This window comes from Topomyia yanbarensis, chromosome 2 (genome assembly GCF_030247195.1).
Source record: "Topomyia yanbarensis strain Yona2022 chromosome 2, ASM3024719v1, whole genome shotgun sequence".
NCBI lineage: Eukaryota > Metazoa > Arthropoda > Insecta > Diptera > Culicidae > Topomyia > Topomyia yanbarensis.
In genome coordinates this window covers 174797138-174821866 of record NC_080671.1, presented here as the reverse complement: position 1 = coordinate 174821866, position 24729 = coordinate 174797138, and the positions used below count along the sequence as shown (strand labels likewise).

At 42.6% G+C, this 24729-nt stretch overlaps 1 protein-coding gene across 4 annotated transcripts; it reads right to left on the bottom strand.

Moving 5' to 3' along the window:
* LOC131682182 (exportin-1) lies at positions 1 to 23145 on the bottom strand. 4 transcript variants are annotated; one of them, XM_058963477.1, is made up of 10 exons: positions 22972 to 23145; positions 9895 to 10298; positions 8125 to 9729; positions 7774 to 8063; positions 7612 to 7713; positions 6443 to 6820; positions 6043 to 6375; positions 1645 to 2010; positions 1436 to 1586; positions 1 to 658 (listed from the first exon to the last, which is right to left on the bottom strand). In XM_058963477.1, the coding sequence occupies exons 3-9, from the start codon at positions 9665 to 9667 to the stop codon at positions 1437 to 1439; spliced, it is 3162 nt and encodes a 1053-aa protein (XP_058819460.1). In that variant the 5' UTR covers positions 9668 to 9729; positions 9895 to 10298; positions 22972 to 23145; the 3' UTR covers positions 1 to 658; position 1436. The 4 variants fall into 4 exon arrangements, with proteins under 4 accessions (XP_058819460.1, XP_058819459.1, XP_058819457.1 ...); XM_058963476.1 differs by having other exon boundaries at positions 1 to 1586; positions 9895 to 9956; positions 10014 to 10298; positions 22972 to 23144; XM_058963474.1 differs by having other exon boundaries at positions 1 to 1586; positions 22972 to 23144.
* Positions 23146 to 24729: the final 1584 nt, after the last annotated feature.

Genomic DNA, 24729 nt, shown 5'->3' with positions numbered 1-24729 from the left:
TTAAGGTACGATCTACATGAGATAGTAAATGATTCTGGCTTTATTTACTTTACCGGATTTCTTGCATTTTTGTAATTTGTCAAAAAACGTACCACTTCGTGCTGTCACGCAAATAAATCTCAATTTTCGCTCTTTTACGTTTTGTTGAAAACTTATGTGATTTGCTTTTCATCCAATAATAATGCTTCTATTTATCTTCCACAAATGATTCTTGTATTCCGAGTAAGGTTGCACACAAACAAACGTTCAAACAGGCATACATTTTTTGTTTCTTCATTTCGTTTTACTTGTAAACGTTTATTACTTACTTCAGAGAAACCCCCTATTTTCTGTATTGTATTCAGATTTGTGTTTGTCTGTTGCTCAACTTCTCCTATAACACTCTTATACGATGTAATCGCTACTAGTATTCAATTTTTACCTCTTATAAATTATTAGTGCTTACTTTTTTTCTTCTTTTTGTTTCTTTCTATCCGATTCTCGTGTTGCTTTATACGTGTTCTTCTATTGATAAACTTTAAACACTACTTTCAGCATAAAATTCTTACCACGATTCTCGCGTCCAGTAAAATACATCCAACCCCGTACCTCGGCTCTCCTCATTTTCGCTGTTCTAAATCATATCTTATTCGTTCATCATTCCTTTATCAGAAACAAACTGTAATGCAGAAATATTTATAGTAACTATTTCTGTCTTCGCTCGCGCTCGCCTAACCAAATCTCTTCTACTCTGTCAGTTTGCTGTCGCTAGCCTAAATTATTCACGCTCTAAGTGTAAGGAAAAAAAACGAAGTAGTTTGAAAAAATGTGAACAATAATAATTAACAGATTTCATACATTCCAACCAACACGCATCAATCCGAAAAATAGATATTATTTTAATAGTTTGCATCTTATAAGTTAATAGTAAAATTTAATAAAAAAGGACATTATTTCGCTTGTTTTTTGTTTGTTCATAAAATAACCTCACACGAACTCATTCTTATCAAAAATGTTGCAGCAGCTACTGTGAAGCAATCATCAACGCAAAACGACAATCAGACATTCTGGAGGCATTGTTGGACCTGCAGATTTTAATGATACCTTTTCTATAACTGGGATTCGCTGGCTGTGTGTTTATATGTTATGCTATGGTTTAGCGCAGTTTCGCATCTATTTGTTTATATGCTTTACTTCGTAAAAAGTGTCCAAAGTGTGAGTGTGTGGCGCTACCCCTGCCATATCTGAACTGTCACTGTTTTACAGAATTGAATCATTATGTATATATTTTGAACTTATTCCATGTTTTATTGTTGTAAAAAAGAAAAAAATTATTTCTTTTTAAAGAAGAATGCTTAATTCAAAAAAACTACCGCTCCGTACGACTCTGTTTCTAAATATTCTACACATTTCTACCGCTCTATTGATCTCAACACAACAAATTTTATTCATTTACCTTACTCATCCTGCATCTCCTCCGGTAGTTCGTGCGGGTTTATCATACCAGGCACCGTCATCAGAATCCTCCTCTTCTCTTCCTGTGCCTTCTTCAGTTCGGTCTCGCGTTCCTCCAAGTATAGATCGGAATCGTCGTCTCCCGTCACCTCCTAGAAAATGCAGGGAACATGATAGAAATTATATTTATCCCTGTCGCAGATATATTACCTTAATTTGGATCAAGAAGTCTCTTAAATGCTCCTTAAATGCGGGCACGTCCTGATCCAGATTGAAAAGGCCGGTGACGAAAATCTTGATCTGGTTGTCGGTTAGATGGCTGAAGGCAGACTTGAGCAGCGTCGCAACGTACTCCTGAATGTTCAGTACGTTGTCCGGCGATGGCCCAAGGCTGACCGTGATCCGGCCGGCTTCCACAAGCGAGAACATGTATGCCAAAATGGTCGCATGGTTTTGCAGACTGGCAGTGTGCGAGGTGTCCGTCACTACTGAGAATATTTGCATCAGAATGTCGGTAAAGTACGTCTGATAGAAACTCTGTGCTGCCTGCGGGTGCTGCTCGAGGTTCTGGAGCATCTGTAAGCAAAATGAGCATTGGGTTAGAATCACAAGTTAACCATTTTTAATTATACAACTGGTCGTAAGCAGGAACGTTCTAAACAATAACTGATTCTGTCGGTTCACACTTATTACCGATATTGTAGAGATGAATATTGGTAGATTCGGAAATCGTTAATATGTATTAGAATTATTTTTTTTTTTAATATTCAGATCGTTTTCTGATATATAAACACATCCCTCGACCACAAAATATCGCGTGGGCGTTTATAGTGCGCGCATGCTTTTTCAATAGTAAGTTTTAAAAAGCTTCAAAAGCCCGGTCTGCAATGTATTGGCATTGTGTAGGACTCACAAGTCACTGTCGTGCCCAACCACTAAAACACTCCTTGCTCTTTTTTCGCCCTTCTTCCCTGTGGAACTATATCAAGGTATTACTCCTCAGAGGGGGTCTCTATGTGCTTTCGTCACATTTCTTTTGCTCACAAGTTTTCCGCAGCTGTCTCGGAGACTCACATGATTCATGGCTCGCCCTTGAAGTCATTTAGCTCTTCTCTTGCTTTTCGTATCCATCTATTACGTGGTCATGTGAACCCTTTTAGCTTCTGGTTTCACGAATCATTTAAATCCTGCTACCGTGAGTCATTCAGTCCCCAGCCTTATTAGGATCTACAGTGATAGTCCCTTGCGGTGATCTCACCGTACTCCGACTGAGTTTCCCGACGGAGGAATTTCTGCCGACACCGATACTCGCTTTCTGGAGTCATTTGGCTCCCAACTTTACCGAGATCTACTCTGATATAATCCGGCGGTGAAACTACCCTACTCTGACTTAGTTGCCCGGCGGCGTAATTTCTTTCGATACTGTGAGTTCCCCAACGATAGATTTCTACCCGATTCGCTTCTGTGAGCCATTTAGATCCCCGCTTCGTCCCGATCTACTCGATCTGGTCCCCGGCGGTGGACTTAGATTATTCAACGGGCCAGCCAGTAGGTGCTGAGATGTGTCCAGCGATGCCGGGTGGAGCGTAGCTTCCGGTTCACCGTCTACTCGGTCGGCGGTGGATCTAGTCTACTTACGAGTTACTCAGTAAGGTGTCGAGGTCGGTCAAGCGATTCCAGTGAAGCCTGGCATCCGGTTCACTGGCGTCCGACGACCCGAACCCGGTGTTACGTCGCGTACTGCTCGACTGGTCCTGTTCTACATCTCCTGGAACCCGATTTGTGGTTTCACGGTGGCTCTCTAGCCGATGGCACTACTTTGTTGGTCCCTTCGCCACTTTCTCTGCAGCTAGGAGAGTATACTCGTAACCACTATGTTGACAGCGTCCCAGATATGCTCGTCGTGCCACATCTCTTCGACGATGTTGTCAACTGTCACACCAGGCATACCCCTACGAACTTCTTCGAACCTAAACCATTCGAAGACCACGTGTTCCAGGTTCTCTTGCACGTTCACACGCTCCGGGCAAAAGGGTCACGAAGCATATCTAAATCGATAAAAAAAACTTCCGGAAGTATCCGTGCCTGGACAAAAACTGCGTCAAATGCAAGTCCACCTCTCCATGCTTCCTATGCACCCAAGCCGGCACATTTGAGTCGGCCGGTCCACCTTCCTTTCTCCGCGTTGTATCACTTTTGCTGCCACTTAGTCAACGAGCCTGCCCGGACCAGTTCCCTTGCATTTCGTGCAATTCTCCGTTCGTAGCGTTCTACGTCCTCACCCAGGGTGATGCGGATGGGAATCATCCCGGCAGTTACGCATATCGCCTCCGACGATATCGTTCTGTACGCACTGGTGACACGAACAGCCATTAGGCGGTGCGTCCTTGTCACCTTCGTCTGGTTCCACTTTGCGTTCAGCGCAGCAGCCTAGATCAGTACGCCATACCTCAGTATTTGGGTGAGACACCCGCCTGGAGACGTCGTGCTGCATCTTGCTTCTTCGTGATTTAACACGATCCTTGCCAATGCGTTAGTTGTCCTCGCAGCCTTCTCACATACATAGTCGACATGGCTGTTGTAACTTAATCTATCGTCGACCATCACACCCATGTACTTCAGCGAACGTATTGATGGGATAGATTGTCCCCCGACGCTGATCACGACACGCTGGATATGTTTACGATTTCTGACCAGCACGTCTTATCATGATCCTGCTGCAACTTGACGTCAGTCATCCAGATTTCCACGATGCCTATTGCCTCTGAGGTACTCCCGCCATGACGCTAATCGACCTCTGCCCCATGTTCGTTTCGTAGACCAATACTCGGGTCTGGAGGTAACTTTTCAGAATCTTGCACAGATAGTCGGAATCCGCATTCGGTGCAGCTCTACGGCGATTGCCACCCAGCTGGCCCTGTTGAACACGTTCTTCACATCTATCGTAGCCCAGTAGCGCTTACCTCTTCTCTTCTGCTTCAATGCTTTCTCCAGGCTCGCGATGACTGTGCGTATAGCGTCCACCTTCAATATCCCTTTCCTGAATCCGAACTGCCTTTGCAATAGTCCATTCTCACTTTCAGCATAGTTCGTCAGCCAGTTGAGGATGACCCTCTCCAGAAATTTACCAAGAGTATCCAGCAGGCATATAGGCCGATATGATGTTGAATCTCCTGGTGGCTCCCTGGTTTTGTCAGCAACACCAGCTTCTGGATCTTCCATCTGCCCGGGAAGTAGCCTTCGTGTAGGCATTTCTGTAAAACTAGCCTGAACATGTCCGGAGACGCCAGGATCACGGTATTCAGTGCCACGTTGGTGATACCGTCCAGACCGCAACTATAAGGAGCTCGTCGTTGGAAACTCGATTGTCACCATTATTTCGTGCTTCGGGAAGACCCTCCATAAAAAAGAAAGTTTAAAGAAAGTTTTTGTCTATCCTTAACGAGTCCCCAATGGTGGAATCTGTTAGTGTAAATACAACCAATAAACAAGATCTTAATTTTTATTGCTGCACGATGTTTTTTTTTGAATTAAATTATATTTTATTTCAAATGGCCATTGTACCAAAACGCTGATGTATGAACCAGATTTATGCTCAATCAAATTCTCGGTATTTCATTTTTTGAGGAATGTTTTTCTGTCGAAAATCATTCAAACCAAAACGAAATATTCCGAAGAGGTACGACTTCTAATGTATATTCATGGGAAACCTTTTACCTAGATCAACATATGCCCAAATTTGCTTAGTCAATGTGCATCGATAAAGGAAAAGGCTTAAAAATGCTATAAATATGCAATTTTAAGTGCTATTTGTTATAAATATTTGATTCATGTGGTGTTATATATCCTGTCTTCTTAATTCTACAGTATTAGAGGAGGAAACAGATGGAAGTACACTGCCAATAATCGCAAGTCAGTCCCATGTATTATGGGATTCCCTATCTACATGGGACTGTCTTGCGATTATAGGCAGTACAGTGTAAACCCGTTTTTATCAGCCCCCAATTTTGCCAGCTTCTCGGCCCGATTTCCTCAGCCAGTCAGGGTTGCCTACGCTACGGCTATGTCTACGGAATAATGTTGAATATTTTAACAGCTTCGGTTTATTAACGGAAATGAATAAATGTGTTGTCGTTGCCCCCATTTGGTCAATCAAAAAATCACCAGAGGGGTGATAAAAACGGGTTTTCGGTGTAACTTATACATATAAGTTGATGGTAGAATTGTGAGAGTTGCAACCAATATTTATCAACACAATAGAAACAATAACAACCAAGAGATCAAAACATAAAACACTAAATATCCATACATGATCACTCATTCCGCCGGTTTGACATCATCACAGATCAACAGCATGCAAGGCACACGATTTCCGACTTTCGATTCTCTAAAAACTCGCTTCATCCTCGGTCTCACATATTCAGTCTTCCAATACATCCGCGCATACTAACACGTTAGCAAATACCTGCAATGCCAACAGTGGTTTAGCGTCCCTGTGGACTAAAAATATTGCATCGTTTCATATTTCTCGCTTACGAATCATATTCAAACCTCATTCTAACCACTACTGGCGTATTTGGTACCATATGCAATGCATATTTAACTCACCTGCATTAGAATATTTAATCCGGTGTCGGCGACGTTGCGCATTGTATGCTTGAAAGCCCACACTATGGAGTCGAAAACTAGCTTGAACTGATTCGGCGGAATGCTCAGGAACGCCTTGAAGCAATGTGTGTTGACAGCTTGCAATAGCTCGTAGAAGTTGGTTCGATGCTGGGGATAATCTTCGAAATTCTTATTGATCATATCCAGCGTACAATCGAACACCGCATCGAAAATTTTCGGTATTTCTGGTGTGATGACCGACTGCAGTTTGTTCACGATCGATGCCATCGTACTCAACACCAACGGTTCGCGGGCATTCGATACTTTAGTGCGCTGGTGAAGATAAACAGAAACAAAAACTCCAATTGCACCGCATAACAAGAATTTGAATGTAGTTTACCTGGTAGTCAAACAACACCGTTTCCAACAGCGGCGGAATGAAGTTCTCCATTACCATTTGGGAATCGTTCGATTTAGACACCCACTCCGATATTAGCGACAGGGTTTCCTTCTTGACGACGTGCATAGCCTTAATCAACGGCTGATTGTTGATAGCCAGGCCGTTGATGGCAATCGCTTGAGTAATGTTTTCCGACATGATCTTGTACACGTTCAACATATCAAGATAGATGCGTCCAAGTTGCGATACATAGGCGTGACCAAGTGCCTTACATGCCCGCACGTTCGTTTTCAGTATACTACCGAGTTGCCTCACGGCGGCCATATCCTTTAGAATGTCGACATTCTTCGTGGCCTGCGATATGATCTCATCCCACACCTAGTTGGAGAAGAAAAAAGTGTCAAATTTACGGCACACATCGGTGGTGTTAAAAACTGATTCTTTTTATTAAATAATAAATTTTATTAAGCGTGGGTTTAACCAATATTCTACTTTTAGGAAAACAAATCTTGCGCCCAAATTTTCTACATAGAGAGAGATATAGAATAGGTTTTATTATTCATTAGAAATTTAATTTCGTGAATTTCACTACCAGAATAGAATCATATTTATCTGCTGTTAATTTGCTTTTCCACAACCTCTAAAACCTTTATGTCTACAGCAGGGATTGTAATTCTCTCTCACTCACGCGAGAAGTAGCTTATCCGATGTCCAACTTTTCCGAGATAAGATGAGTCGCAAAATTCTCCGTCTCCACAAATAGCGTGAGAATGATTTTCCGGATAAAATTTATTCGACTTTTTCCTTCTCACCGGAGAAGGTGATAAAATTTTAATTTCGTGGAAATCAATAAAAACTTCAAAAAATACACTTAATTACAAAGAAAAGCGGCAAAGAAGTATGATGGACTTGTTTTATCGTGTTTGGGAATAACGACAGCAAAGCAGGGAACGGCAAAAGGATACCGTGATAAACTCATTCACTCATTCTCCGGCTGTTTTATTTATCCGGAGAAATAACACGTTGTATTTATCCGGAGAAGTTGTGTGAGTGCCAATAACTTTTCGTGTGAAAATGTGAGTTTTTATTGTCGCAGTAGCAAACTATCCGGGCGCATTTACTCATATGAGCGATAAATGCAATGCCTGGTCTACAGTCAAGTGACTTACCTGATTAGGCAGCATCATATACTTTTCGATCAAATTATTCTGCTGAACCTGGTCGACTTGGGCAGAAATCATGTAACCGACGGCTTCGTAGAACGTATGAACCTGCAACAGATAAAAATAAATTATGCCCGAAAAAATATCCCGGTCGAAAATTAAACTAACCTGCTGCGGCTGCAAATCACAGATGATCGTGCTCATGGTGGCAAGAATTTCTTCGATGAACGTGCATGACTCGTTCGGTTGCAGTTGCACAAAGTGACGCCGACATTTTAGGGCAATCTTGATGAACGTATCGCAAGCCATGTCCTGTACGCCGTCGTGCGTTTCGTGCATAAACTCAAACAACTTATTTACAACAGTTTTCAGGAATTTCCAGTGGGCCCGCAGGAAACGTGGATACTGACCAACCACATACATAATATTCGAAGCTATGATTGCCTTGTTGTCTTTGCCTGTAAGTACAGCGTTTAATTAATGTTTTTCTCAGAAAGCTGTCAAGTTAACCCCAATTACCCTTTTTGTGTTCGCAGAGTCCAAGCAGCTCCTTGATTACCGTAACCAGGAACCGTTTTTCGTCGTCCTCGAAAAAGGCACCGGAGATCGAACCGATAGCCCAGCACAGTGTGTTCAAGTTTTTCCACGAGAACTCAGTGCCGTTCACCTGGTGACACAGCTTCTCGGTCATGATACGCTCGGTGTCGGCGTAATCCAGATGGGTTAAATAGACGAGTGTTTCACGCATATTCTTGTACAAATTAATACTATTGGTGTCCTTCATGAACTCGCGCACTACTTCACCGTTCTCATTCTCCACAACGAGCACTTCTTCGGGTTTGGCCATTCGCGAGATCATTATATAGCGCACCTTGGACAGAATCTTGGCGTAAAACGTACGACGCTGACTTGAACTGTAAGATTCTTTGTACAATTCGGAGGCGAGAGTGTTCCAGTACTCCAGACAAATTTTGAAGATTTCAACGTCCTCCACTTCCGAGATCATGACCAAATAGCTAAGCGCTTTTAGCACAGTGTCCATCGTCTCGCGCTTCTCTACAAGAGCCGAGTGTACCCGCAAAAAGGTGCACAAGAACATGGCCAAATTTTGTACAAAACACTGTTCATCGTCTGAGCCGTTCATGTAGATCTGATTCATGTTAGTGCAGGACGGGATCATATTATCGAACTGTTCCATGGTCTGGTTGAACATACCTACGAAAATGTGTCCGTAGTTGGCTAGCTGCAGACCGGCTATCTCCGACAGACATTTCAGCGTAATGTTGCGGAACATCGGTATCGTCAGGAAGCGGCAGACCAACATGTCGATCAGCTTTGTCTCAAAAATGTATCCAAGGGGAATCCAATTCAAAAACTTTAGTAACGTTTCCAAGGTAGCCGAAATCAACGGGGCATTCAACGAATTCTCCAGTACGAATTGACACAGTTGAAATACTTGGGAAAACTCCGAGCACATCGTGTCCTTCAGATGCTTTGCCTTGGTTTGTGTGATCTGACCTGAACAGAAGTCGAAAACTTCTTCGCTCAGCAATTTCAGAATGATCATGTTATTCTGGCAGAGGGTTTCGTTTGTTTTGGATGCTCCCACAATGTCGCTAATAAACGTCTCCCAGTTGTTGGGCCATTCGCGCTTCAGTATTTGTACCAAAATAATGTTTAGCTTGTTTAGGTACACTTTGTTAGCTTCCATTACGGCAGCCTCTTGAGAGGTTTTGATAATCAAACCAACCACATACTTCTTGATGCCCTCGCATTGGTTTCGGGGCAGAATTTTCCAACGGGTCTTGATAACTTCCTCAAGAATTTGCAGGGCATAAAATTTTGTCTGCTGGTTTTGCGAGAATTCAAGAATACTATCAACCCTGGTCCATGCATCTGGATGTTCCTTCAACGTGGTCAGCACGTTCTGAGCCAGCCTCAGTTGCTCCCCCGTGCTATTGTACAGACATTCCACAACGCTGTCCAGCAGACTGATGTCCAACTTTTGCGAGAAATCCAACAGCTTGTTGGCTTCCTCCATCCGAATCATAACCACTGACATCTCGTTTCGTTGTAATTCAAGCTGATTCTTCACACGCACTCGAACCTTCGTTACAAACTAGACTGTAGGCATAAAACAATTTTATTACAATCAGCTCACACGCTTCTTTCGCTTTTGACTTGTCGCACACGCTCGATTCTTCCGCGCGCTCGTATATTCTAGCTTTCGCACCACTCGCACGCTCGCAGACGTTGTTGAATGTTGGTTGATGGTTTCACGATGCTTACATTAAATGTCCTTTCAGCTCTGCACTTTCTATTCAACGATGATGACGAGCACTGTGGGTGCTCTGGAAACACGCACACTTTAAAAATCGCACCGCACAGCTTCCCACGGTTTTACTTACGAATAACCCAACAGGAACGGAAATTCGCAACACTTCTCAAAAATCATTCACTCTCGCAAACTCACACGCTCGATCCTAGCATACGATGCACGCGCAGCTTATCCTTTCCCGTATTTCTTCCAGTGCGTCCGCTTCACCCAGGTCAACCAGGGAATGAAAATGAGACAAACTGGATTACTGCTCGTTGCTCACTGCTGGCACTTCTACGGCTGATGTTTCACACGGCTGCTTCCGGATTTCGGTCGATGTTCTCAGGTATACTAAACGCATCAACATTCAACAGTCCTGCGGAATACAATCAATAGTTAAAAGATTATTTTGGTTGCAGGTTGAAATATGGAAAAATGGCGGAGTTTGATACGAATAACTGGTGCGATGAGAGTGACGATGTGCTACTGTTTCAACGTATTATTGTAGAATATATACTTGAACATGACCTCCTACTTTGACAGACTTCACATCCGATTTCCAGCGTACAGTACTTCGTGGTACGATTCTATAGACATATATAATAAATACAATATAGGATGTTCGGGTCAAGATCAAGAATATCTCAAGGGATGTTAGTTGATCATATTTGAAAACTAAAACCTTTCTACCCATACTATCAAATCATCCTCCAACAACATCGAGGTATACTACCAGAATGTTGGTGGCTTAAATTCATCAACGGACAGCTATTTGCTCGCATCCGCGAGTTGCTTTCATGACGTCATCGCCTTGACCGAAGCATGGCATGACAACTGATTCGACATTAGATATCAACTGCTGTGACCGCAACGCCCTCAACAGCCATAAGACATCAGGTGGTGGTGTGCTTATCGCCTGCGTGTCATGTATTTTCCACCTGTTAGCGATTACACCTTGATCGATGTACGTATGGTTAGGACGTTAAATTCACTTTGAGGAGAAATTCTGGAGAAACCGCTATTACCCAAGCACGGTACACTGTTATTATCCATAGCACTTTTCTCTTTTGTTTGCTATCGACGGCTGTGCTGGGCTCGTCCGAAATTTCTTCACAAAGTGAATTTTGACAGTTGTCTTCTTCGCCTACGATTAGGATGTTTGTCGAGATCTTTCCTCGACTTGCCTAATTTGACGTGGTGCCTGGCAAGGAATGGATTTCCACGATTGGATATCGAAAAATTTGCGCTTATCATCAATACCAGTAGAATGGACGTACATTGAACCTCTGCTTTCTTATCCAGTATGTGCGTCACCTTCCCCCACTACATTTTGTACTCACCGGTAAGCTAGGAGTGAGTTTTGAAGTCACAAACTCCATCGTTTACGATGGTGAAAACGCTGACTACGACAGCATCGTTAGCACGCTGTTTAATATAAACTGGGACGAAAATCTCAACAATAACAATTCTTAACACCTAATCGACCGTCATTTACTTGAACAAACAGTTAGTACCAATGAACACCCTCCCTGGCAATCAACCCTCCTTAGACAGTTAAAAACTACTAAATGAGCTGCATTTAAAAATCCTCGAAACATAAGACACTTGCATTACAAATACAAACAGCAAAGCAGACGCCCTTTGTTCAGACACCAGTGAAAGGTCGAGAGTAATCTGAGTCCAAGTCGTTCTAGAAGTATGTGAACGAGCAACGAAAAGAATCCTGTTTACCATCTTGTATGCCATTTAATGGAATTTTATGCGCCGACACTAAGGATATTTGCAACTATTCTCCGACAAATTTTCAAGCGTTTCTTCCGACGAGATTCTTTCATCACAACAAGTCGCTACCACCGCCAATCTCACTCCTTCTCTAGGAAAAAACAATTGCGTCGATAATACCGCCATTCTTGCAGCAAACTCCCTATCTGAAAACATCTAGTTCCTGGGCTTCTTGAACCACTACGACGAGTCTTACTGGAAAACAGCATATTTACTTCCAGTCAAGAAAAGGGGAACTAATAGAACATTGATAATTATCGGGGAATCTCGTGTTTAATTGCCGTATCAAAATCTGGACAACGTCTGCGTTGGTTTCGTTTCTACCTCGATGGAAGGCAACTCCAAATCAGCATTAGGGACTGCACCATGTGTTGCTACATCCGACATCCCACAAGGAAGTCATCTCGGTCTAACAATATTCCTCCTCTACTTTAATGACGTCATCAAATTATAGCACCATTACAAGGACTCCGCCTTCCGTCGACATGAAATTTTTGACAAATATGGGATAAAACCGATGCCGAGTTTTTCAGATTGAACTGGAGAGCGAGACAGGGGGTTGGGGAAGGTCCAACAAGCCGCCCTGGAAAACTAACCGTTACGAACAATGCAGAAGAAAATATGAATCGGAACAATCGGCAAAGACCTACGCGATGAAATAAGGACTACGATTGGAAACTCGGAACGTGGAACTGCAGGTCACTCTGCTTTCCAGCTTTTGACAGGATAATCAACGACAAACTCAGACCACGCAACTTTGAAGTCGTAGCACTGCTGGAACTTTGCTTGACAGGACACAAGGTATGAAAAATCGGCCAACGGGCGGCTACTTTCTACCGGAGCTGTGGCATCACAAAGCCGGTTTCCAGGCAATGTAGCGCTGGGTTGGCTGCGTCAACGCGTGATTCGACGGACTCCGATCAACGCAAGGTTGTGTAAGTTGAGGGTCAAAGGCCGTTTCTTCAACTACAGCACCATCAACGTACACTTCCCACACGATGGGAGACCCGACGACGAGAAGGAAGCGTTCTATGCGAAGCTGGACGAGGTGTACGATGGCTGTTCGCAACGGGACGTGAAAATCGTCATCAGTGATATGAACGCTCAGGTAGGACGGGAGGTAATGTTTAGACCGGTAATCGGGCCAAACAGCTTGCATACCATATGTATATTGAATGACAACGGCCAACGAAGCGTAAACTTCGCAGCCTCCCGTGGCATGGTAGTCCGAAGTACCTTCTTCACCCGCAAAGATGTCCACAAAGCCACGTGGTGATCACCTGACCAACGCACCGAAAACCAAATCGATCATGTTCTAATCGACGGGCGATGCTTCTCTGATATCACCAACGTTCGTACCTACCGCAGTGCGAATATAGATTCGAACCATTACCTAGTTGCAGTATGCATGCGCTCAAAACTCTCGACGGTGCACAACACTCGTCGTAGTCGGACCCCAAGGCCCAACATCGCGCAACTTCGGGACGCCGGGGTTGCCCAAGACTACGTTCAGTGGCTGGAAGCAGCACTACCCACGGAAGAACAGCTGGGTGCAGCTACTCTTGAAATTGGCTGGAGGGAGATCCGTTCCGCCATAGGAAGTACTGCTATAGCGGCACTAGGTACAGCGATTCCGAATCGAGGAAACGACTGGTTCGATGACGAATGTAAGCAGTTAATAGAGGAGACGAGTGAAGGACGGGCGAGGATGCTGCAGCACGGAACGAGACGGAATGTGTAGCGATACCAACAAGTACGGAATGGGCAAACCTCGGTCCTCCGGTAGAGGTGTGCGCCGATGCATTTTTAATCGGCGGCGGCGTAAGCGAGATATTTGGCCGGCGGCGGCGGCGTTGGCGGCGTCACGCCGTTGGACCCTAACGGCGGCGGCGCGCCGGCGTGTGTCGGCGTGGCGAATATTGACGCCAATGTACCTAAAAAAATCCTGCAGTTCAATTCCTTTCCCAAATTGCCGGTTTCTCTTGTAACAGACTTCGCAGCACATACAAACAGACGTTACAACTTGAAGAAAATTCTAAAACAATCATCGCCCACGCTGTACTACCGACATCTGTTGAACACATTGCACAAAATGTAATTCTTGCAACCAGATCTATTTTTTTATTTTTCTGACAGGAATTGTGTCAGATGGAAGTGAACTTCCCCATGGGGTCTGCCCACCCAGCTCGATATGTTAAGTATCAGCCGGTGGGTCCACCTACCTTTCGAGGAGTTATCCCACTCACACTGCCATCTGACGACCGAGGTCACCCTGGTGCGCTCGCGGGCTCCTCTATTTCCACGTAGTTCGAAGCACTCCCCATCTTCCCGGATGACCAGCCCGACTGGCATCATGCTCGCTATCACGCAGGATGCATCGTGTGATACCGTGCGGTAAGCAGATATCACTCTGAGGGACATCACGCGGTAGGTGCTCTCCAGTTTCTATAGGTAACTGGTTACCCTCAGTGCTCTTGATCATGACGGGCCGCCGTACCTGCGGATAGATACGGCAATGCCTGCCAGTAACCTACGTCTACTGGCGCACACCTTTGAGCTGTTGGATATCATCCTCGATAGTGCCGCAACAGTAGTCGACGCTTTCTTGCATGTATAGTCGACGTGGCTGCCGAAGGTCAGCTTATCGTCTATAATGACTCCGAGAGAATTCAGACTCCGCTGTGAGGTTATCACGACTTCTCCAACATGGATGTTGTGCCGACTTGCGGTTGTTGACGATATCTACCTCCGTCTTATGCTGAGCGAGCTCCAGGGTTCTTGCGCTCATCCATTCCTCCATCGTGTTGATCGCGTGTTCTGCAGTTAGTTCTACCTCAGAGATTGACTCCCCGTAGACCTCCAAGGTTACGTCTTTGGCAAAGCCGACGATCTTGACCCCAGGAGGGAATTTCAGTCTCAGAACAGTATAACAGTACGCGGTTCTGGAAGTAGCTTTCCAGGATCCGGTACAGACCCACCGGTAGGTTAAGCCGGTGTAGCGAGAGCGCGATGGTATCCCTTCTTGCGCTGTTGAATGCGTTTTTCACGTCAAGTGTCACTAACGCACATAGAGTCCACCGTGGACTTACCCTCCCGAAAGCCAAACTGGTTGCTTGACAGGCCGTCCGTACCTTCTGAGTACGGGGTTAGCCTGTTGAGGATGATCCTCTCAAGCAATTTGCCAGTCTTGTCGATCAGACAGATTGGTCTGTACGCCGATGGGTCGCCTGGCGGCTTCCCGGGCTTCGGCAACAGCACCAATTTCTGCCTTTTCCATCTATCGCGGAAGCGGTATTCGTCAAGGCATCTCAGCATAGCTAGCCTGAACATGTTCAGGTTCGCTATGATCGCTGCCTTGAGAGCGCTGTTTGGAACTCCATCCGGCCCTGGAACTTTGTTCATTGCTAGGGAATGAGCCACTGCGAGTAGTTCTTCATTCGTCACCGGAGCCACCATTTCGGCCGCGCTCGCACTGTCTCCTGGTGCAGGTGGCCAGAGGCTTGTGGCTCGAGACGGGAAGAGTGCTTTGACAATCGTCACCAACCGGTCCGGAGACCGTTCTGGGGGTGAAGAGCCCCCTTTGGTCTTGGCCATCACGATTCTGTAGGCGTCACCCCACGGATTCGCATTGGCACTCTCACACAGGTTGAAGAAACACGCTCTCTTGCTGCTTTTAATGGCCTTGTTAAGGGCCTCTTACCCTCTGCATCGCCACATCAGTACACCAGCATCGCGAAAAGTCAAGATCACTGCCCAACTATTCTTCGAGAAAAAAAAATCAAAATAGGCCACTAGTCAATCAATGATAAATAAACCTTGTATTGAAAATATTTTTTGTGTTTTCACAAAACTAGTTCACGCAAAAAAGATGGCATTATACTCAAATGTTTAGTCGGTGGTAGTGTCTGAATATGTTTAATATGTTTATGATAACTTGATGATACATTAATTTGTATTAACTTTATTGACTAAAAAAGTCAAGAATTGAACGATGTGCAACGATTTTCGTAAATTCTCTTCGTGTTATCGTGATATTTTAGTCTTGAGCTTACCGTCGGATTTTTTACACAGAGTCACGTGTCTTATAGTCTTCTTAATTATTTCACGGACATGAATTGTGGCAATGTAATGTATTTTTGTTCCTCAGTGCAGTTTCATTTGATTTCAAACATTACACTGAATCTTAGCAAAAGAATAACAGGGTTACAGATCCTAGTAGTTTCCTTGTATCTAATGCTCGCGCCTATGAGACTGGTTGCTAGCAATTGTACACAATAGCTCACATAGAAATTTCAAAACCAAAGAGCATAGCGAATAATCCATGAATAATAGTCTGAGTTCCTTATAATTGTTTGCGAAGCAAGAATGGATCTTGAATTATATTCCGAATGTCGTGTAATGATTTTCGAAAAAATATCAAGAATTTGTTAATTTTGTGATCTAATTCACAACCACTAATACCAAATAAAGATCAATATGTGATAAATCATGAATCAGTTAATGTCGTATATTTGGACCATAGACAATGTTCCTAGATTTGTAGATAAAATTATGAGTCAATGATTTTCGAGTTCGCGAATTGTCGGCGTGAGAAAAATGCGTCGGCGGCGCGCCGCCGGTTTACCGTTCGGCGTCGGCGTTTGTTAAAATTTACCGGCGGCGGCGGCGTGGCGCGGCGGCGCACAGGTCTACTCCGGAGAAAGAAGCGCCAGCAGGAGGAACGCGATCGCGAAACGATGGAACGACTGTACCGCGTAAACGACACACGGAAGTTCTACGAGAAGCTGAACAGTTCGCGCAAAGGCTAGGTCCCACAAGCCGATATGTGCAAGGACGGCAACCTTCTAAAGAGTGTGAGGTGATTGAGAGGTGGAGGCAGTACTATGACGAGCACCTCAACGGTTAAGCAGCTTCGTCCTCGAAAGCAGTCTGGCAACGGATCTTAGAGCACGCGCAGAAGGCGATAGGCTACCGGCCCCTGATCTCCAAGAAGTCAAGGAGGAGATCGGTCGGCTGAAAAACAACAAAGCTACCGGTGTAGATCAACTACCCAGCGAGTTATTAAAATAAGGTGGTGAAACACTGGCAAGAGCGCTGCACTGTGTAATCGCCAAGATTTGGGAGGAGACTTCCGGAGGAGTGGATAGAGGATGTCGTTTGCCCAATCTACAAAAAGGATGACAAGTTGGATTGCTGCAACTACCGCGCGATCACACTACTTAGCGCTGATTACAAGGTCCTCTCCCAAAATTCTTTGCAGTCGATTGTCACCATTTGTAAGGGAGTTCGTAGGGCACTACCAAGCGAAGGTCCCGCGCCACCACGGCCCAAATATTCCAAATATTGTGGACCTCCCATCCCGAGTTCGGATTGACGGTGACGAAATCGAGATGGTCGACGAATTCGTGTATTCGGGCTCACTGGTAATCACCGACAATGATACCAGCAGAGAAATTCAGAGACGGATCTTGGCAGGAAATCGTGCCTACTTTGGATTCCGGAGGAAGTTGATTATCTACAAGACGCTGATTACACCGGTGGTCCTCTACGGCCACGAGACCTGGACTATGTTCGTGGTGGACAAACGCGCCGCTGGAGTTTTCGAACGAAAGGTGTTGCGTACCATCTATGGTGGCGTGCAGATGGAAGACGGAACGTGGCGCAGGCGAATGAACCACGAGTAGCATCAGCGGCTGGAAGAACCATACATCGCGCATACCGCAAAAATAGAACGTTTGCGGTGGGCTGGACACGTCGTAACAATGTCGGACGACGACCCGGTGAAGCTGATTCTTGAGGGCGACCCTACAAGAACAAGAAGACGGGACGCGCAGCGAGCACGGTGGATCGATCAGATAGAGGACGACCTGCGGCGTTGACAGAATCGAGGCTGTCCAACGCCGGTTTATACATCTGCCATGGCCATGGCGAAGTAGCTGCCGATCTACGAAAACCCGTGGCCATTTAATGCACCTAAATACACTCTGTATTCCGATGAACCCTTTTCGTCTCGTACTTACTGTGAGGCAGAGCGGATTGTTCTACAATTCTCAAACGCAGGGCTCTGCAAGCCTGCATTCAAGAACTACGTAACAACTGGTGGTGTGACCACCTTTCAGGAGAACTAACTACGGTCCTCATAGCGCTGTTAACGGACTTTGGCTAGTTTTAAACAGAATTGCCCCAGCAATTAACTTCCACTTGTAACGAAATGCGGTTATAGCATAGTTTTTGTCTATCATTAAGTGTAACTAGGTTAAGTAACCACCATTCGGATACAACAAATAAACAAATTTGATAGCGAACTGATAGTTTTCGACGCAACAAATCGCTGTATTTCCCATCCACATAAAACAGCATTCGGTTATAGACTTTCGCGATGCCTCATCGCTTGTGCAATTCGAGCGTTACAAAATTCAGCGAGATCTCCTTTTCCCGTAAAGCCCAACTTCCAATCTCTTATGCTAAGCAAATAACGGAGATTTCTTTTCCTGAAACCCATTTAGCATCTAATGGGAAACTTTATCTGGCCTGGCGATAAAAAGAAAATGTCCAAAATTGGATCGCTCTACTTGTTTATTTGGATCTTCAAGTCTGCATTCGAGCGCTACGTAACAACTCTCCTTCGACCACCTTTCAGTAGAACTAACCATGATTATCACGGACTTCAGTATCCTTTCAGTGCTGATACTGCATTCTACTTTCACATGACGAGATATACGATTAAAATATGGTTTTTATCTATTCTTAAACATACCTAATGTAAGTAACTAATATTTGGAGCCTATTTGTTTGTTTGAGAGGTACAAGATAATGAACCATCTTTTATATTAATTTATTATTGCCCAACATTTGCCTTACAAACTTCTCAATAAAGTGGTCAAAACCCTTCGATGAAAATAAAGGAAGTGTTTCGCTTTTTTCTATGCTAGAGTAAAACAAAGATAGAAATTTCTCAACTGCGTATAGTATGTCATGTATGTGGTATTTCATGTTCTTGCTTAAGCACTCAATAATAATTGAATAAGCAAAAAATCGCTATCCAGGAAAAAAAATATATTTTAGGCGCCAAAAACAACGAAACCTAATACAAACCTTTAGGCAATATTGCGCATTATTCCACACGAGACTCTAAGGTAGACAATTAAACATACTCCAGCATCACCCAGCCCATTACTATATTTATTCGGCAGCTGAAGCATTTCCAAAACGGGGATTTCGATTTGCATTTTTTCGCCGTCCGCTCATTATTCTGTTGTTAATGCTCACCTCGTGATTGTACATTGACACATACTTTTACGATATGCGTCATCGTTGCGTAGGGGCCACCGCGTCGTTAGTTAGCGAAGTAAACAGAAACCATTAAAAGGCAGCTGCCCAAATCGTTCCAAAGGGAATTAAATGTTTTAAAACATTCGAAAAAACTATGTTCAATAGAATTCCTCTAGCGGCAGTGTATACAAGACAAGAAAAATAATTCGAGAGGTCAACAACCCTACCGCCAGAAACAAGATGTTTGTCAACATTGGAAGTTATCATTATAATTTGAAAATTATCCTATTTAATCAGATATTAGAGGTAACGATTCTTTAAAAGTTGTTGGCTTCGTCTAAAAAAAACCATGATGATCATAAGATTTCATCACGGCAAAACGCGGTCACAAAGGCACGGGTATTACATAGTGAGTGCAACCTAATGGAGAAGTCCACAAAGAACAGAAAAAAATCCATCGTCACTTTCCATCTGCTTTTTGCTTTACCTACTACTGTCTCACTGCAGAGAAGCGTGAAGCGTATTGGATGATAGTTCATACCCGTTAAACACCGAATGTTTTTTTTTCGTGATGCTATTGAGTAATGACTCTATTTTTGTCCACGATTTCGTTAATTACGCGGTCTTCAATAGATGGGATGCCTACAGGTTGATATCAATATCTCCTTCGTTCCTAAGGTCCAGTACTAGTGCGCCCCAATTTTCGCTCTACCATTTGAGCCAATGCGCTGAACAAAGTTGACAGACATAAGAATTGGATGATAATAGGCCATTACCCTATGTAGTCATTGGTTCTCGCTTCTAGCAACAACATAAAAAACAAGCGAGAAAACCATTAGATGTAATAAGAATCGCAGCGGTGCCAGATAAACCACTTTTACAGTATATTGCAGATATTAGGTTTTAGAAGAGAGCCGACGAGAATCAATATTTTGTGCTAGAACAGAGGTTTACAACCTTTTCATCCCATGTTCTGTCACATACTTGTACCATGTATAAAAATAGTATAGAATATGGAACAATCCCCTAATATATAAAATGCAGTAAACCTTCTGAGAAGCGTAGACTAAGGATTAAAAACAACACTTTTATTTTTAAGGAATTTGAGAGATCATATTATTCTCTTAACGGCTAATGAGAATTTAAAAAACAAACCTACCCATATTGAAATAGAGAAAACGAGAATTTCAAATAGGGGGCGCGTTAGAAAACTTCAAAGTAGTGTCGCCAAAACTAACAAACACTCCATTAGCTCAAAAAATGTTGTTGAAGTGCATATAACTGTAAATATATACATAGGTATTTAAAAAAAACTAGAGCAACTCATGATTACAAGAGGGCAAAATCTGTGATAAAATGTATTCAGTTGACAAGTAATCAATATCAGATTTTTTTTAAATATGCTGAATATAGTAAACGGTGTAAATCTTGCAAAACACCATGCGATTAATAAATTACTGGTTGTATCATGGTAATTACAGATATCAATAAATAGTATTTTAGGTTGTATTGCAACAATTATCTTTCGAAATTCTTTCTTGTTGAAAAGCCACTTAGCGAAAATTTTGCTTTTAGAAATTATACTTTCTAAAAAGTTCGATTCTTCAGTTGTTTGAAATTGGTCTTATGGATTCTTTACCTCAATGTTCGGCATTACAGTCGCGATTCCGTGTCATTATGAAAACGAGATTCTGTGTGCATTGCAACATTTTTAAAATATATTTTTAGAACAATAAACTTATGGTCTTTTGGATTTTTGATAATTCAGCCAAACCGAACTGAGCCCTTAATTTTTTTTTTCTAGTCTTCAATGCATTTTTAGATAACGGGTAACATAGCAAATTAAGGAATACTTATATTTGCCACGCGCACACGCTGTGGAGCATTGCATGAAAATGTTGAATCGCACTTTTTAACAAATTGGCGAGCTTATTTACGTGGACTTTACTACCTTTCAAAATTCTAAAAGATTATAAACAAATTCGCCGAGTGGCAATTTTTTCTCTGATGTTGTCTTCGGCTAAAGTTCCGTCACATAGTGTTATAATTCCCAATAACGCTATGGGGTAATTAGCTTATTTTTACAGTTTCCATTATCACCCTACCCATTTGAAGCCGTGGGTTAGAGCAGTGTCTGCCATCTTTGTTCAACGGCTTGAGTCAAACGGTAGCACAACACTCGATTGGAGTTTTCATTGCGCTCAAACACAATCATTCCACCTTTTTTCAGGGCATTTGTGCTATTATCTGTTGATGCGAATTCGTATTCATCGATTGTAGGCCGAGTAATTCTAGAGAAAAATTTCAATAGGACGTAAGTAACATTGAGAGCCTCTCTTTGTTTACTTTCTCTTTCGTTTATTACGACGTCATTACAACACTTTGTAATAATTTTCCAGTACATATCGAAAGCCGACGGTTTTTACTACAATATTATGCAAAGAGTAGAGTAGTAAATGTTGAAATGGCCGAGTAATGAACAGAAGAGAAAGACCTTAAAGAGAATCTCTCATTGTTACTTACGTCCTATTGAAAATTTTCTCTAGAATTAATGAATTAAGTGAGGCATCTTCCTTAATATGATGAAAATAGACACTTTACCCTATAATGAAGCAGACACATTGCCTTATAGCAGTATTTTCCGATCATCTGCTCAACCGCAATGACGTTTGCTGCGTTTTTTCTACTTGACTAATCAATTCTTCAGGTTTTCTAAAGAACAGCTGATCAGCGGAATAAAAAAAGAGCGCACCAACTGTCATTGCAGTTGAAATGGGTCTTGGAAGGTACCTCCATGTAACAGCATATTTTGCTTGATTTAGCGTGTTTTGGCTCAAGATTCTCAATCGGGAATTTTTTTTCGATTTGAATGGTTGACATATCGTGCTCAAATCGTTAGTAAAAGCGATATTAACGATTCAGTTACTTGGCGAGATGGACCGTAAGCGGTCCTAGTCGTCCAGGTGACACCAGGTCTGTTCCAGTACCAGGATAAACTGCAAGTACTCCGGAGAAAATCGTTCCTGTACTCTCTTCTTCTCTTTTTCTTCTTCTGGTAGCAAACCGGAGTAAAAAGGAGCAAAGATTTTTTACTCCTGTTTACTCCGGAGTGACTTCCATGTACTGGAACAAACCTACCATTAAGGAAAAAACGACTGAATTACTAACGGTAAACAAAACGATTAACGAAATTAACGATACCCTGGTGGTTGTACCATTTGTCAGGTCAAGGAAACTACGATTGAGATAATATATACATTTTGAAGACTAACGGTGGAATACAAAATATTGGTTTGAAATACCGTTACAAATATATTAAATATACACATTTTAGGTCAGTTGAAAAATATAGCCTTCCATCATTTGGTTGATCGGAATAAAACATGTCCTATTCTTAGTTACGTTGATCCAGTACTTCAAATCCACCCCAAAAAGTTGGCGCCAACGGAAATAAACTGTACAAACTGACAGCACTGCACCTTACTCTAGCGGTGAGCAATGAGCAGTTTTCCTGTGAATTGACCTAACCTACATTGGCACGAACAATCCAAAGAACGGATCACGGTGAGTAGTGAGAAAAGGAAAGTGAGCTGTAAGGAGCAGATTTAGATGAAAAAACTACGTCAAAAGGACGCAATTACGTATTAAATGTCGAGGCAGATGTAAATCTTTCCATTCTTCCCTAATATTTGCATATACTTCCGACAGGCACTAATTCGTCGAAACACACTTCGGCGCATATACCAACGCTAACACATTGATCTGGTTCGATGTTGTTTATGGTGAAATTCCACACCCGCGAAGACGATTCGGACCGAGACAGACATTGAAGCAGTAGCACATTTTTTCAAAACACATTTTTCACACCGTATGCAACCCGATCGCTCCAAACTCCACCGTCCGCTTATGACTCATATCCAGATACTTCCGGAAAACATATTTCTGGTCACTTTTGAATCAAAATTATCCACTAAATAGAAAAAAAATTTCCTTACTTTTCCAATCGTGACAAAGTCAACAAGAACGCATTCACTCACACATTGCAATCGCTCACTTTTCTTCGAGTTCACATCACTCGATCGCACTGATGCTTCGATGCCTCTACCGTCGACTACCTCTGTTCGCACGCACTCGTCGATTCGTTGCCTTTGCTGAAAGAAAACGCGAAATCGAATCGTTGATGGCCGCTTACGGCCAAAGTATTTCGTTTATTTACAGGTAGTGCATAAGCATCAATAAGTTAAACATAAGATGAGGCTATCCCAAGAAGGTATATGATGGGTGGCTGTTTAGTAATTTTCGAATGTGTTGCACACTTAAAATCTTGAGCGTTTTTTCAAAACGTCATATCTGCAATGAGTTACTCTCTTTGTTTACTTTCTCTTCTGTTAATAATTCGGTCACTTTAACATTTATCCCTCAGCTCTTTGCATAATATGCTAGTTAAAACCACCGATTCGATCTGTACTGTAAAATAAGTGAAAAGTGTTATAGTGACGCCGTAAAAATCGAAAGAGAAAGTATAAACAGAGAGTAACTCATTGCAGATATGACGTTTTAAAAAAACGCTCAAGAAATCTATTTCCTACCAGTAGGTAATTTTAATTTGCTGTCCTTATTTCACGGCCAGAAAACAAGGGAGAGGGAATGATTTTTTTTCACTTAAAATTAATAGGATGAAGTTTAGTCGGCTTTGGGGAATATCTCATTATTTTTGGGTAAATTTGGACTCCCTCTCTTTTGTTTTTCGTAGGAGGAAGTAGGATGCACAGATTTAAGATTACCTACTGCTAGGTAATGCAAGTTTTCTGTGTGGTGATTTAACGCTAAAAATGACATACATTGAAACGAAGATCATAGTATTAACTACTATATGAAAAGTGTCAAAAAGAGACTTCTTACTTTTACTAGCTGTTAGGTTTGCATGGCTGCCAATCTCGCGGTTTTTAAAATTTATTTCTCGACAAACATATGATTACGGCTTAAAAGCCAACTGTCAAAATTCTCTTTGAAAGGAAATTCCGGACAAACCGTTACTGGCTAAACACAGTTTGCAGCAGTTAATGAAAGAGAAAACTTTTCTCTTTTGTTTACTACCAACAACTGTGATTAATGAGTAACGGTTTGTCCGGAATTTCCTTTCCAAGAGAATTTTGACAGTTGGCGTTTAAGCCGTAATCATACACTGAGAAAAATCCAAACGTTAATTCTATTTGCTTCAAACCGCTTAAAATTCATATGAAGAAGAAATGCTATTGTTATCACGCGCACACATACCTTCTATGTGTCAACTGTATAAACTATGTATGCACACACATAAGTTATATGTGCATAATGTTATAGAATGGGGTTTTATGTGCCTAATAGTTATGAAATGTGAATGCAAGATTAATGTTTCTTGTAAATACACACATTAGGTTTATGTGCCAGCAAATAGTGTCTATATGCCTCCGTTAATTGCAAAAATCTATGTGTAAAATCAATAGGCATAACGTTTAATTTTTTTTGAGTGTATGTTTGTGGAATCCATAGGTTTGTTCCAGTACCACGAGAAACTAAAAGTACTCCGGAGCAAACAGGGAGAAAATCGTTCCCGTATTATCTTCTTCTCTTTTTTCTTCTTCTGGTGGCAAACCGGAGTGAAAAGGAGCAAGAATTTTTTGCTCCGGAGCAACATCCATGTACTGGAACAAACCTCATACTGACTCCATTTAGAACTATAGATACTATATTCATAGTTAGGCGGACACAAA